Source organism: Grus americana, chromosome 14 (genome assembly GCF_028858705.1).
Source record: "Grus americana isolate bGruAme1 chromosome 14, bGruAme1.mat, whole genome shotgun sequence".
Classification (NCBI taxonomy): Eukaryota; Metazoa; Chordata; class Aves; order Gruiformes; family Gruidae; genus Grus; species Grus americana.
This window is the reverse complement of record NC_072865.1, coordinates 16,930,596-16,945,764: the sequence shown is the minus strand read 5'-3', so window position 1 is coordinate 16,945,764 and position 15,169 is coordinate 16,930,596. Positions and strand designations below refer to the sequence as shown.

General features: G+C 39.1%; 1 protein-coding gene across 4 annotated transcripts in view; it reads left to right on the top strand.

Moving 5' to 3' along the window:
• SLIT3 (slit guidance ligand 3) overlaps nt 1-15,169 on the top strand; it is a 528,889-nt gene that overhangs the window by 381,876 nt on the left and 131,844 nt on the right. For all 4 annotated transcript variants that reach the window (XM_054841901.1, XM_054841902.1, XM_054841900.1 and 1 more), the window contains 2 exons: nt 1,183-1,326; nt 4,005-4,168. In XM_054841901.1, coding sequence (XP_054697876.1) covers nt 1,183-1,326; nt 4,005-4,168 — 308 coding nt within the window. The remainder of the gene's footprint in view (nt 1-1,182; nt 1,327-4,004; nt 4,169-15,169) is intronic.

The window sequence follows — 15,169 nt, the reverse complement described above, 5'->3', positions numbered from 1 at the left end:
GAGCAAAATCTCAGATACTGAATGCATGGGAAGAACTGTTCCTATAGCCTAATACGAAAATTACCGGTTACTTCTGGTGGAGTCAACAGGAGTGTGGATTAGGTGTCACATAATTATCAGTCACAGAAATACAGGTTACAGAGGGGTCATACTAGTGCTGCTTATGATTTCATAAAATTATTTTAGCTATTAGTTCATGCAAAAATGTAACCTCACTTATACATCATTGCCTTCTATGAGACTTTCTCTTATCTAATGTCAAACTTCTTTTTCCACGACATATAAAGAAGAAAATTTGTGTAAATTGATATCGACTTTTCTGTTGGCTAGGAAGGTGAGTTCTGCTCTGACGCCCTCTCATTCCAAAGCACTGCACTCCTGTTCCCCTTGAGAAAAGGGCTCTACTCAAGCATGCGTCCATCTTTTACATATCACAATTACTGTAGCCATTTACTGCTGTAGTGAGGCTCTGCCAAAATGACAGTAGGAGCAGAGAGCTGTAACGAGTGTACAACGTTCCAAAGGTTTCAGCAATGCAAAGGCAAGGTGCTATGCAGAGGAAACACCTTCTGAAGTTGTTTTTTGGAGCAAAAGAAAAGCATGTGCAGCTAAGCAGCATGCATTTCTTCCCTGGTAGCTTGCCCTGTTGTCTGTAGTGGTGTACATGCACTTTGTTGAAAAGGGAAGCTCCCTGTGCTCTTAGAGGTGTGTTTAAGGTGGCATATTTGCTTGCTGAGGAATGGAGGATGTCTTTCCCTGTTTACCTATAAACACATTTGTCTTCTGATTTAGTGTTAGTGTGGTGCCTCAGAGAGCCCCATTGTTGCAATGTTTAGCCCTTCAAACTCATTGACAGAGTAGCAAGAGTTTTGTGGCCAAGAGAACTGAGTCAACAGCATATACTAATTGCAATATACTGTTTTTCTCAGCCTTGTCAATATCTTTTGATTATTTTAAGATAGCTAGCACTGTTATATGTCTGTATATTCCCCAGCTATGAGAGTACTAATGTTGACTGCGGTTTTTCACCTTTTTAATGTAACAGGCAAATGAAGACCTTTAAATGTGGGTTGGCTTTGGTGACTGCATTAATATTTTTTTTAGATTTAACCCCAAAGTTCAGTCTATCTTTATTTGATTATTTCAAGATTAATGAATTATAAACCTTTCCTCTGTTTTCAGGCTTCTCAATGCCAATAAGATCAACTGCCTGAGGGTAAACACGTTCCAAGGTCTGCATAATCTCAAACTGCTATCTCTTTATGACAACAAACTGCAGACCATCAGCAAGGGGCTCTTTGCACCTCTCCGATCGATCCAGACTCTGTGAGTACGCAGGCACATCATAAATGACAGCTCTCTCTTTTTTCCCCCAAAGACGTCGCCTGTCTTTGCACAGGCTTTACATCTGACGTTAAGACAATTTGGAAGAGACCCCATGGTGGTAACCCCTCCTTGTCTGACAGAAATAAAAGTAGTATTGCATAAATTCATCACGGCCAGCTATCGGTACAGCCTGCCCATAGGGACGTAAATGTCATAAGTGCATTAAGCTCCCGGCGTAATTAATTCATAATGTTTGTTGGGAAGATACTACATAAATTTGACTCTGTACAATATAAGAACAGCAGATTCTATTAAAACCATTGCCTAACAGTTTTTAATGTGCTAGTTGGGAGTTGGCATCTCTCCTTACTGGGTCTGAGTCCTGCTGTACAGTTCCTGACTTCTGAAACCATATTTCAGCTGACATGCCACTTAAGGGAAGGGATATGTTGTGTTATTTGATCCATTAAGAAAATCCACTGAACATTTTCTGAGAGTCTTTGAATGGGAGGCCCTAGGAGAAGAGGGATCAGAAGCAAAATTGGAAGCAAAAGTGTAGAAATGACTCAATATTTTATAGAAAGTTTTATCCTAAAGCTGTGAGAGTAAAATGATAAGGTAAATAGTACTCCTTCGGAGCTGGAGTTGGCAGCCTGATAGAAATGAAAAACAAGGAAGAACTCACCCAATATTGTCTAAGTGTGTTTATATATATATATATATATATATTTGTGTGTGCATATATAGATATAAGGCTTTGTGTGTTTATGTAGTATGTAAGTATATGCATTTCCAGTATTAAAAAATATCTGTGTATGCATATATATACACATACTGGAATATATATGCACATTATAGATGTATATACAAACACATACTGTTGTACTGGAAATGTATGTATACACATATATATTGTAATACTGGAAATGCTTTGGCCAAATTAGTTTTATAAATGTGTTAATTCACATAAAAATGAACTAATAGAGATGATTTCTAGCAGCAGGGTACCTGCTACCTCCTCAGCAGCCACAAGCACAATCTTAATTTCCAACAGATATCTGGCCAGTATATGTTGCTACAAAACATTAAGGCATTAGAATAATCATGTACAACCCGCCCCACTCCTGCCCCCCTCACCATGCTTTCTTCTGCTGCAACATGCTATATATGTACATAGATATATATGTAAACAAGAGCAACAGAGAAGGTTCATTTACAGAGGTATATAAGATTTGTCAAGTTAAAAAACAGGTGACACCCTTAAGGTATAAAAAATTCTCCTTTGTTTCCATAGGGTTTCATTGGCACTGCTGGTGGCTGTTACTTAGAATGGACTTCTTGCTTCACACCGAGACACTTTTTCATGAAATGTTTTGATTCATTCTCCCATTTTTAGTACTCCAAGTGATTTCCATTGTCTGCCTTTTTTCTGGAGCCGCAAAACCAGTCCCATATCCTGTCTCTATATGCTTGTTTGTTCTTTGGACCTTTCACACCAGTAAGGGCTCTACTACAACAGTAATCTTTAGATTCTTCAGGCACTTTCTGCTATGTATGCTTTCACTTCCCAGTCCTCAACAGCCCTTGCCCTGTTGTATTTTATACTTATTCTGTGAAGTGACAGTTCATAAATATAACTGCAAACAGAAAAGAAAAGTTCCTACAGGTGGAAAAACCACACTAACAGTAACAGAACAGAGTTCTTGTGAGGCTGTAACTTTACACCTTTACACCTTTGGTCCAAACCAAATTTAAACATCTGTCTCTTTTTTAAACTGACTTGGCAGTTATTGAAGAGTCATGTCCTGCTCCCTTGGAAGTTAGAGGGAGTGGTGCAAGTTAACTTAACTGAGATTAGAATCAGGCTCTGAGAAAGACCTGACAAACTTTCCTGATACAGTGCTCAACTTCTTCAAACAGAATGAATCATAAGAGCAGCAGAGAAATGCTGTTTCTCTCTAAGACACTCCAGCAGATTTCTGTTAACAAAGTCTAAATATCCAGTTAAAATCAATGCTATAATATGTATTTCCAATTTGTGGGAAATATGCTGCACAAATTTTGATGAATGATAGAGTCAAAATCTACCTTGCATAAACAGTTCAGTCTCAAAAGTAAAAATTTTTGGTCCAGGAAAAAATACATAGAAGGGTATACTATTATGCATGATGAGTATATGCAAATATCAATTTCACTTTGGAGAAAAGACCTCTCGATCACGTCTGGTTTTGCCCACAGATCCAAGGCACTTTACTAATTCACATTTTAATCCCTAAGAAACTGAGCTTGCCAATAAAATTTATTTTAAACCAGGATACAAAATGATCTTCAGGTCAGGTGCATCTAAAAAGGCGCATTTCTCTCAAAAGGCAGCATAACAAGCTCTCAGGAGAAAACATTGGACTTTGTAGACAGGAGGTCTGTGTCCTTTAAAGCAGGTTTGCTATCTTAATTTTTGTTTCCTCTGTGAAAGGACTTACAGCAGTCTTAATGAGCTATGAAATGCGATAGCTCAGAGAATTCTCCCATTCATGTGCTGCTCTGTGTGTTTTCTGCCAGGCCCGGGTTTTTGGAAGCTTATTCAATTACTCTACTCTTCAGGTTTGCGTTTGTGAAAAACAGTGATGGAGTACAGTGTCACAGGTCACTTCTGATTAAACATCCCATCCTTCTCGCAGACATTTAGCTCAGAATCCATTTGTGTGCGACTGCCATTTGAAGTGGCTGGCTGATTACCTGCAGGATAATCCGATAGAAACCAGCGGCGCTCGATGCAGCAATCCGCGTCGCCTTGCCAACAAACGAATCAGCCAGATCAAGAGCAAGAAGTTCCGCTGCTCAGGTAATTCATTTATCCAGGCTGTACTGCACTTTCAATTCAGAAATAAGCAGGTCCAGAGAGCCTCCTAATCGAATCTGCAGGACAGTGTTTGCTATAATGGATATTATGGAGCATCTTTTAAAATTAAATTTGGAAAATTCTGTTAGTTCTCCAGAAAGCCAATTACCTTATGGATTAAAAAAGAAAAAAAAGAAGAAAATAGGAAAAAAAAAAAAAAGGGCAGTCTATAGCTGTCTCCTGTGTGTCACTTAAAAACAAAGAAAAAAGAGAAAAGCTTGTGACATTTAATTTTTACGAATTACTAGGTTATAAAACATCTGAGTAAAACAGTGAAGATGTATATGAATCCATGTGGCAAATGCCTTATTTTGAAGGGGTGGAAGGTGGATGGATCATCATTTGTATTCAGGCAGAACTCTTGTTGACCTTAATGGGAGCTGAGTTCAAGTAAGTTCTCAGATGTAAAGAGTGTGAGTGAGATTTTTCTACAACTGGCAGTGGGCATTTCTGACCTAGGAGGTGAATGAAACTGGAGGTGAGGGGATGGCATTGATTCACATACTTTCATAGATTTTTTTTTTTTTTATGTCCACAAGTAACATGCACTAATTCAGGTAAAACTGCCATCGAAGTTGGTAAGATTTTTGGTTGTAATAAGTTTTGAATCAAAACTTGCATCATAGTTTAGGTGAAGATTTTGCATTCTGACCTAGATGGAAAAATGTTTCCACCTAAAAATAACCTCCTAAGTAACATAAACACCTTTTTCTCAGCCCTATCCATTGAAGATTTACGGTCCAGCTATCAGTAAAAGGACATATATTGCCTTATACAGTACAACTGAGCAGACTGCTTCTTCATGTGTTTTTTCTATTGGTTATATGTATTTTAGATTACTGCATTTTTGTATACTGTAAAGACAAGCAGGTTTCAGTGAGCAAATCTATTAGTGTGTATTGAGAAGAAAAATTACTGTTATTGATGGAGTACCTTGCAGTGTTTTCTATAAAAATTACTATGATTTTTTCTTTTTCCTCTGGAAAGAAAAAAAAAAACCCAACCAACCAACATGATTAATTGTGTTCCTGGTGGTAAAAGATTAATGACTCTTGATGGGGATGCTGCATGAAACTGAATGGCAGCAGCCCGAAACAAGCCGTTGTGCTTTTTCTGTGAGCAATATGCTGAGCTAAACCTTCTCTTTATGGGGAAAATAAAATAAAGATAAACTTCATTTGCAGTCAGGTTTTCTTAGGCATGCTTGTTAAATTCTTCAATCACTTGTGACTCGAGCCACAAAATTTATAACCTGAACTGAAATTATGAGATACTTTTATCTAGGTTTTTGGATTGTGTCCATAATAGTAACAAGATAATTATTCAGTAATATTCATATTTAAAGACATTAGAAATGAAAATGCATAAATACAATTTGAAAGTAGACTGCAGAAACAGATCAGTATAAATCTGTACCAAATTTGCCATTGTTATTTTCTTCTGCTTCTGTTAATAAGCTAGAGAAATTAATGTTATGTATGTGCATGCACGTCTTGGACAATGGTACAGGCTATTGGATAAGGCAAACACCATCTGATATCATTTATGAAAGGTTGTAGCTAAGAAGAGCAACCATGCAGAACACAGTACGTAGTGATGTTGAGAATAATACTTTGTGTGAGTTCTTATCTTGGGTGTCCTTTCCTTGAGGCATTAGGCTGTTTTTTCCTTGGTCTCCAGTTCTACGAGTATATCAAAACCACATGAAAAAAGCATAAACCTGACTTATGAAGGAAGAGAGCAGGGATAGTACAGCTTCAGAACAAAGATTTCAGCTGGATGAAAACTAATTCTATTCAAAAGCTCAATAGAGAAGGTATCTTTGCCTGTGGAGTTTCCAGATGGTGATGACATATATTGAACTTGACTCACTGTCTGCTCACATGAGACAGGGGGGACGTCTAATTGTTTAGAAGAATCTTAGTTTGTAAATCAATCCAGAGAACAGGCATCCCTGGCACCTGTTCTGCTCATGTTGTCCCTTTGAATCATGGCTGCTTCAGACTTGGCATTTAGCAGGAATTTTCCATGTTTTCATTTTGAGGAATATGTTTCATCCCAGGATTTAATGCAGCACGTCTCTGTGCAGAAAAGTCTGAGGTATGAATCTTCATCACTCACAGTCAGACTATTGAGTAGTGCTTTTTGTTATCCAGGGATGAGCCTGTACAGTCCCACTGGGATGGCAATGCTTAGTAACTTGTCAGGGTTCTTGCTGGCTGTGGGATTCTCCTGGTCTAGTTTTTACATCTTTTGCTCAGTGCATGAGAAAAGAATTTTTATTTAAAATCCTTTTGTAAATGCGTATCTCTCTTCTCAAAGGGTTCTTGTTTCAGGATACTGATATTTTCATGTAGTTTGTTTAATACATTTAGTACATGTCAGTGGGCAGAAAGATGGTTTTGTAGGGGGGAAACGCGGTGAATGTGAGGGGTTAGTTAAGGAATTAATGTGAGGGATTTTATCCTGACCTGGTGTGCTGGTTTTGGCTGGGATGGAGTTAATTTTCTTCATAGTAGCTAGTACGGAGCTATGCTTTGGATTTGTGCTGGAAACAGTGTTGATAACAGAGGGATGTTTTTGTTCCTGCTGAACAGTGCTTGCACAGAGCCAAAGGCTTTTCTGCTCCTCACCCCACCCCACCAGTGAGTAGCTGGGGGTGCACAAGGAGTTGGGAGGGGACAAAGCTGGGACAGCTGATCCCAATGACCATAGGGATATCCCATACCATATGACGTCATGGTCAGCATATAAAGCTGGAGGAAGAAGGAGGAAGGGGGGGCATTCGGAGTAATGGCATTTGCCTTCCCAAGTCGCCATTACTCATGATGGAGCCCTGCTGTCCTGGAGATGGCTGAACACCTGCCTGCGATGGGAAGTGGTGACTAGATTCCTTATCTTGCATTGCTTGTGTGTGCAGCTTTTGCTTTACCTATTAAACTGTCTTTATCTCAACCCATGAGTTTTCCCACTTTTCCTCTTCCAGTTCTCCCCCCTACCCTGCTGTGGGGGGAGCGAGTGAGCGGCTGCGTGGGGCTTAGTTGCTGGCTGTAGTTAAACCATGACACCTGGTCTTTACCTTTGAGAAGTGATGAGGATGTACAGAAAGTGTGAGCTCTGTGGGAGTAGAGGTACTCAGCCAGTGTAAGGATCACACCCATAACTAGTTCAACTTAGGTGAGCTTCATACTCGGACATCAGAGAAAGGACTAGTATTTATGAAGTCATAAAATTCTGAGGTTGTCCTGAAGCAATCTGTGTGTTTTCCACATTTGTTTGGATTCTACAAAGTATCATAAAGGGGACTGTTGTGAAAGACCTGTTATGAGAAAAAATGTGATTGTTCAGTAAATGAAGAGAAGAAAGAGAAGTGCTTTCTGTAAGAGGATAGGAGAAGAGGAGTGGTTATCAGGAATGGGGAAGAAAAGGTGAGATGTTTGAAGATTCATCAGTCTGAAATGGTAGAGGAACATCAAGAAGGTAATGTCAAGAGGACACATTCAGAGATGCAGATGTGCTAAATAGAACTGTATTTGATTAATTAATTGAAACCGTGAAGACAAAACTATGCAGCATAGTAAAAAAAAAAAAACAAAACCAAAAAAAACCAAGCCCAAAACAACCAAAATTTAAAAAATCAGATCTAGAAAACTTCATTCTGCATATTGTTTCCTTCAGTTTTTATTCCAGCTCCCCCCCATCCTTTTAGTATTTAGCAAGAAGAACTTGCCTTTTTTTTTCAATTCACCATCGAGGCACTATTTATTCCCAGATGCCATTTCCTCCCTGAACCAAATGACTCAAACTTTTACTGATAATGATGGAGCAACATCTGCAAAGGTTATGAGTGGGCATAGGAAGGAGTTTCTGTGCAACAGGTAGATAATGTGCATAATTCTTTTTAAAAGGAGTATTGGAAGCATTATAGCATGAAATGAAGGAACAGCAGGGAAAGGGGCATGTTTTTGCCTGGGGCTGTGAGACAGACAAAGCTGTTGAAAATACTGTCGAATATGCTTAAGCCTCAGATTGCAATAGATACTATTTCCTGTGTTTTTCTGCCTTCCATTTAATGTGATGCACCAAAATAATAATAATAATACCGCCCCCCCCCCCTTGCTCAACTCTCTCCCTACAGCTATAGATTTTGAGACTAAAAAAGGTTTTTCTTGAAAGAGAAACTGGAGGAACAAACTGTGACTAATTCTCTCTCTCCTCTGTTTAGAAAAGTGAAATACTGTCGTTTTCAGTGGCAATAGCGGAATTCTGATGATCATTTTCTTTTGGCTGCATCTGCCCACTATGAGCACCCAAGGATCCAGTGGTACTTGCCAGCCTTAGGTCACTGGAGGCTCCATTCTTAGTAGGAACAAGGGGGAAAAAAGTCTAACAAAAATCTTCTGCCCAGTAGCATTTGATTAAGTTCACTACACAGCAGTTTTGTTTTCTAAAGCAGTGCTGGGCTTTAGGAGGAAGGGAAATGAATCTATGAGCAGATTGTGTTGTCTCCGTGGTAGCTTATTGTCACCTCAAGAGTTGGCAGGATACTTGATTGCTGTGTGACACTATGTATGAAATAGCTTTTGCAGAGAGCTGCCCTTGTATCAGCTGTATATCTTTTTTTGCCTGTGATATGTTTGCATTTTTCAGTATATTATGTATTTCAAAAGCAATGAAAGTTCCACCTGCTGTACCTACACAAACCATTCCTGATAATGATCAAAGCATATGTATATCTACGAGCATCACACCACAAAAGCTCTTTATCTTCTAATTCATAGAAATAAGGTTACTATTTGAAATACTGTGAAGTAAACCTGTCTTGCTGCTTCCTCTTGCATTGAGGCATACATTGTATCTAACTGACTTTAATTAGTTGCTTCACTTCCAGATAGTGCTGTACAAATCAAAAGCACAGGAAATAACAGGAGGAGGACAATGAACCATCTGCCAGCACAATTCTCTCCTTTTTGGACACTGTTTCTTGTTAACCCAACCCAAATCAAAGTCAACCTCTGTGGTACCTATGGATCCAGAGCTTGCATGTTTAGGGCTAGTTTCATATCTCTTGTGTTATCCCCTGTTATTAGATAGTAATGTAGTGTCTGTTTGTTCACTCATAATTTTCAAAGGCATTTGTTAAAACCTCTTCTTACTATTTGCAGTTTTCCTCCTAATTTTTATGTGTCTTTTCCAGCCTCTGTCTTCATACATACTCACCTTTCTTGGGTTACCTGTCTACTTTGGACAGAGTTCCTACCACTTGTGATCACCTGAAATTTACTTCTCTCTCCTCTGTGTTGTTTCAGCCTTAGAAGCATAGAACTGCAATGGACAGAGTGTTCCCAGTCAGGAGAACACAGGCTGCACATCAGGGCTTTTTGTCCAGGCCCTACAGCTGTTCACACATTTCCTGTCCCTTGGTGTGCCTAGTTTATCCCCTTCTCTGCTCTTAGCGACATGTAAACACTATTTAAGCTCTTTGAATTCTCAAAATGAAAGGTGCAATGTATTGTTACTCCTCAACCAGTGTTTAAAAGTCATGAAAGGCAAATGAATTTAATCCAGATCTTAAATAATTTATCTGATTGAAATAGTTGTTCCCAGAATTTGCCAATCACTCTGATAATAATTTTGCAAATTCCTTCCGTTTTTAGAAAGCAAATAGCCATTTATAGACTATGTATTCCTATTCCTGCCCTTAGCATTTTCTGTTTGATGAAAAGCGCTGATCTCCACCTGCTCTTGTCTGCCTTGTTACAGTGCTGCAGTGACACGTGCTCAGGGATTCGCGATTATGTCTGCCCTTAGCGTGCTAGTCTCCAGCAGCTCCTGTCTGTGGAGGCACCAAGCCATGACAGCTTGTAGGTTTGCCCGTGCTGGAGGTGAAAGTGGTGGGCATTGGCAGTCCTGCACAGGGTGCTCTAGGCCTGGTCACGTTTGCAGGAAATCTTGTCTGAGGCCAAGCTCCAGCACTTTTGCTCATCAGGGTTGTTGCTTAGAGCAGAGTGAGGAAAGGAATATGAAACATTGCCTATGATCTGGACAATTGGAAGATTAACTACATGCGGATTTCTTTCTCTGGGGTTTGTTTGTGTGTTTTGTTTTGGTTTTATTCAGTTAAACGCTGTGTGTTCTACCTTTTTTTCCCCTGAAAGACACAAAGACTCAGCAAAAGTACCTTCAGAAACTCTCTGAATATAGCGAAACTGAGGATATGTGTTTGTTGTGGATAAGAATAATTCTATCTGAATGGAAGCTTGTCTAACAGCAATAAATCACCTGCAGATTAAATCCTAGACTAAATTCAAAATTATGAACCTGAAGTCTTCACTATACACTGTAACTGAGTGTATTTGAGCTTTGGTTTGCATGAATTTTTTCTGAAGTTGAAGTCATTAAAGATCACAGCACAACTGCTATGTCTAATAGTAATGGAGCTAAATTCTCTTCTACTGTAGAAATGTTTCTGTTGAAAAAGTAACTCCTCTGTACTGTATACAGATTATAGCTCTCCCTTTTCTGCAAATCTTTGATAGCAATTCAGATCTTTATGTTAATATTTGTGTTAGTTACTGTAATCCTTCACTAGCTTGTGATGAACACTATGGTGAAGGTTTCCTGCCCTGCATTAGGGGGAAAGTAGGTAGAATGGAACTCAGGGAAGCATATAAGCTTAACATAGAGCAGGTGGGTCTGTTTGGCAGAGAGTATGGTTCTTAGTAAGAAAGTAAATTGACATGTCCCAGTTAAAATGTCTATTTTAAGGCTGTGCCTCGTTTTATTTTTAAGTTGAAATAGTCTTCAAAAAAACTAAATATCTGAACTGCTTTGTTATCAGTCAGCATCCTTATTTGCAATTATAGTAAAAATGCAACGAAAAGATAGAGAAGGAATGTTGAATCACAGATGCATCCATATCACTTTGGCATCCAAACAGCATAGTTATCCTAGATTCCCCGTATAGGCGGAGTACAGAGCAATAGAGATTCCTTGCTTGAGATCTGGATTGTCCTCTGGAGGTATCTTCATTAGCTGTGGCAGAAAGCTCAGATACCTCAAAAACTAAGGTGGGACAAAGTTTGTTCTCTTCTCTCACATTGCCATTGTGTGCGCTGAGATTAAGCTGAGTGGCATTTACCAGAGATGCAAAGTTAGCACTTTTTTTGTGTGTATAGCGGTCACTTGAATAGGATAAAGAAAATAATTGGAGAGATATTGGCATGAAGAGAGCTAGTCAGCTAAAACTTGTGCAAGAATGTTTGAGCCTGCAACTGGACAGTAAGTTTTCATCTGACTATTCTGAGACTGCGGCAGCCTCTTGAGGTGTTACAGCTTGATGGGACAGATAAAAACAGAGTCCTATATACAAGTTTTTAGCAAACTTACAGATTCAGTGACTGAAAACCAAACGGATTTCAGATTACTGGAGGTGAATTAACACTAAGAGCGAACCGTACACTGCTGCTTGGATATAGAGTATATCAAAAGGGTGGGGTTTTTCATGAAACCTGACAAATATCTGGAGATATGATTGTTCCTTTTCAACTTTTTGGGGTTTTTTTTACAAACATGTATGCAGAATGATCTTACGTACATCCAAAGACTTACGGATTTTTTTTTTTTCAAATGTAATTTACAAAATAGTATGCTTCCCTGTTTTTTATCTGTTTTATTTGTCAAAAAAAAAACCAAACCCAAACCCGAGGAGGCTATATTCCTGCATATTTTTTGCAATAGTCTGCAACAAGCAGAAAGGCCAGAATATGCCTGTGGAGTATTTTACCTCTTATGTATTCTGGGGACATAAATTAGGGTTTTGGCAGACTTTTCTTTGTGTGCTGGTACCTCTTGTTCACTGTAGTTGATGATTAGCTTAGGCGGTTATTGTAAGTGATGTTTAATTAGTGCAGCAGAGGAATAGAGACTTGTTCAAAATAGTCTCTCGGGGTTTCTCAGGAAGACGTTTGCAGGGCTCTGACTGGAGTTGTTTCCAGTAGGACTGAAAGAGTTCATTGACACTGAAATTACTGAGTTTATTACAGATATTCTACTTAATACTGAAAAACAGCATATAATATAAAAGTCTTTGGAAGATATGAACTATTACTTCTCATTGCTTAACAGAGTACTGTGGATGAATTTATTTGAAGAGCATGTGCCAGAATTGCTGCATTAGTAAACCAGTGTTGGAATAAGGATATGGAACTCTGCATCCTTCTTCACTAGAGCCATACAAAATTATTGGCACAAATGCTAGTTATAGGTATAATTTCTAAATAAATGAGGTGTGGATTCCAGGGTTATGCATACTTTAAATGCATCATGGAAGAAAATTAATGCCTCTCTGTCCCATGTTGCATGAGTCACAAAAGAAAATTAATAATCTAGTTTTTGTATCAGTTAGGACTCTGGCTAGTTTGGCAGCTCGTGGGGACTGAAGGTTTATTGTGTTAGGTTCCCCTAAAAAGCTGCTTTAGTTTCTTTCTTAGATTGTAAAGATAGACAGTAGATCAAATTGTCTTACTTTCATTGCTTTACGCAAACCCACAGTATGAGGTGACTAAGTTAACACTGAACTTATTTTCTGGTGTTCCCACGTAATTGTGTGTTGAATTTCTGCGTAATAATGCTGGTTCATAGCAAAATGGTGAAGCAGAGCCCCTTGCTGTATTATCTGTCATCTCTGCTCAAGTACTTGCATTGTTCTCCATGTAGGCAATGAATAATCTGCTTGATGCTGACTTTGTTCTTTGGGCAATGCAAACCCCTTACTAAGGAAAGTGATTTTCTTTTTTTTTTAAAAACACAAGCATTGACCTTCACTGAAGTCCAGCAAAATGTTCTCAGCAGTTGCAGAGGACAGCCAGCCACTTTCTCTCTTGGTCATGAAGCCTGCAAGAACATTTGAGATGAGACTTTCAAAAGCACTCTCCGTGGCATAGCTCTGCAGACATTAAAGTCAATGGGAGTTTTATTTCAGTGGGAGCAGTCAAGCCAAAACTGAATGCCCAACTTCATAATATGTCAAAGTTGCAGGAATGAGTTACAGGAAGTAAAGCTGTTTGAAATAATCCAGGATGTCAGAAAGAGAGAATGCTCCCATCAGCAAATGATGTGCAAAACCCAACAAATATTATGCCAAGAAACAGAATAACAAAATACTCCTGTTTGCCCTAATATGTCTGTAGTAGTATGGGTGTGCTACCTTGCTGTAAAGTGCAGTTGGAAAAAAAAAGCAAAGTAGTTGTAATTATAGATTGTCACTGTAAGTGCCACCAGCATGAAAGACCTCTGGGAGCTGAAATCAAGCTCAAAGGGAGCTTGGGGAGCATTTAATGCCAGAGCTTGGCCATCAGCTCAGAGTTTACTATTGTTAATATTAGCTTCAGTATTTCTAATATTGCATTTAAATAAATGGAGCAAACCAAAATGTCATTTATACTGGAAGGAGACACCAGGAGAGAGTAAGTAGCTAATGAAGTAGCTAGCAGCGTAGATCAGGCATTCAATACGTGATGGAAGTTGTACATCCTTGCTGGAAGGAGCTGTTTGCAGTGCTTTCGTAGTCTGTCTCTGAATTCACCTGGGCTCTGTTCTTGTACACTAACCCCGATTGTGCTCCAGGGTGTTCCTGCAGTTATAGCATAAAGGATGACTTCTTGTATCCAGCACCTTTTTGCATGGGTGGAGTGGAGAGCAGGTCTCCGTGAACCTTCAGCTTGTGCTTCTCCATGCTGCTTCCTCTCAACGCTCTTCTCTCTTTGGCGCTGCCTAACTCTGACTCTGGCTGTTCATGGGGTTTTCCTTTGTGCTTGATTTAACCATGTGGTAGAACAATACAAATTGAACATGGTTCTGTCAAGCACCATGGAAGGCTGCATACTCCCTGCCGCATGGCATGCTGGGATACTTCTGCTGTTTTCAGAAGCATCAAAAGGTGAGAGATTCCCCTTTTCTCACAGGAAAAATGAAAAAGGTGAAGTGTTGCTTAACCATACTCCTGGACACTGCAGGGGGGAGCGCTAGTGATGTTTGTGACAGATTTTTCAGAGGGCTTGCATGCAGAATAACCATTTCTAAGTAATTTATCTGTTTAATTGCTCTTAGAATGAAGAAGTTGGGCATCCTGTTGATTAATATGATCCAAGGGTGATTCCAGCAATACCTACAGAGATGAAAAATAATTTTTGTCTTCTTATCTTATAAATAATGTAAGCTACATCTCTCTATTTGAGCTGTCCAGTGAGTCGTTCTATGTGAGGTACACTTTGGATGCCGTTTCTGTAATAAGATGCCTGCTACTTAACGTAACTTTGGACTTGATCTGAGCAGTCTTAATGTGCTGGCATTTCATTATGAGTAGTATACTGCAAAAGAACTTTAGAAGAGTCTGCAAAACATTGTCTTTTATCTCTTGAAGTGACTTGGGTAACACAGCCTGTATGACAACAGTATTGTCCTGTAGGTAGGGAGCACAAAGCTGAGTCGGCATGCCAAATGGGCCATTATAGCTTTGACACCTTAGATAAGGTCTTTAACATGCTTCTGCCTAACTTCCCCCCTACATAAAGCAGAGATAACTACACCCATTCATAAAGGACTTTGAGAGCCTCATACAGAAGTTTTCTTATACGGAAATACTGCCTAATCTAGCAAATTTGTTATATATCTGTTGTGGAGCCATCAGAAGAAGGATGTCTGAGATTCTTAGATTTTCTCTGTAATTACTGATAAGAATTAATACTACCAATGTGAAATTATGACAAACAATGTACCTCCTTTTTTTCCTGAAAACCTATGAAAATTGTGATCAAGTGGTCATGAAGAAGTTGAGTGTCAGGATTCCTGCTTTTTGTCCAAGTTTTAGACCAAGTGATCTAAAACTTGGTGCCAAATTTGAGGCAGTTGGATCCATCTCTTCTAGAATTAATATATCAGGTC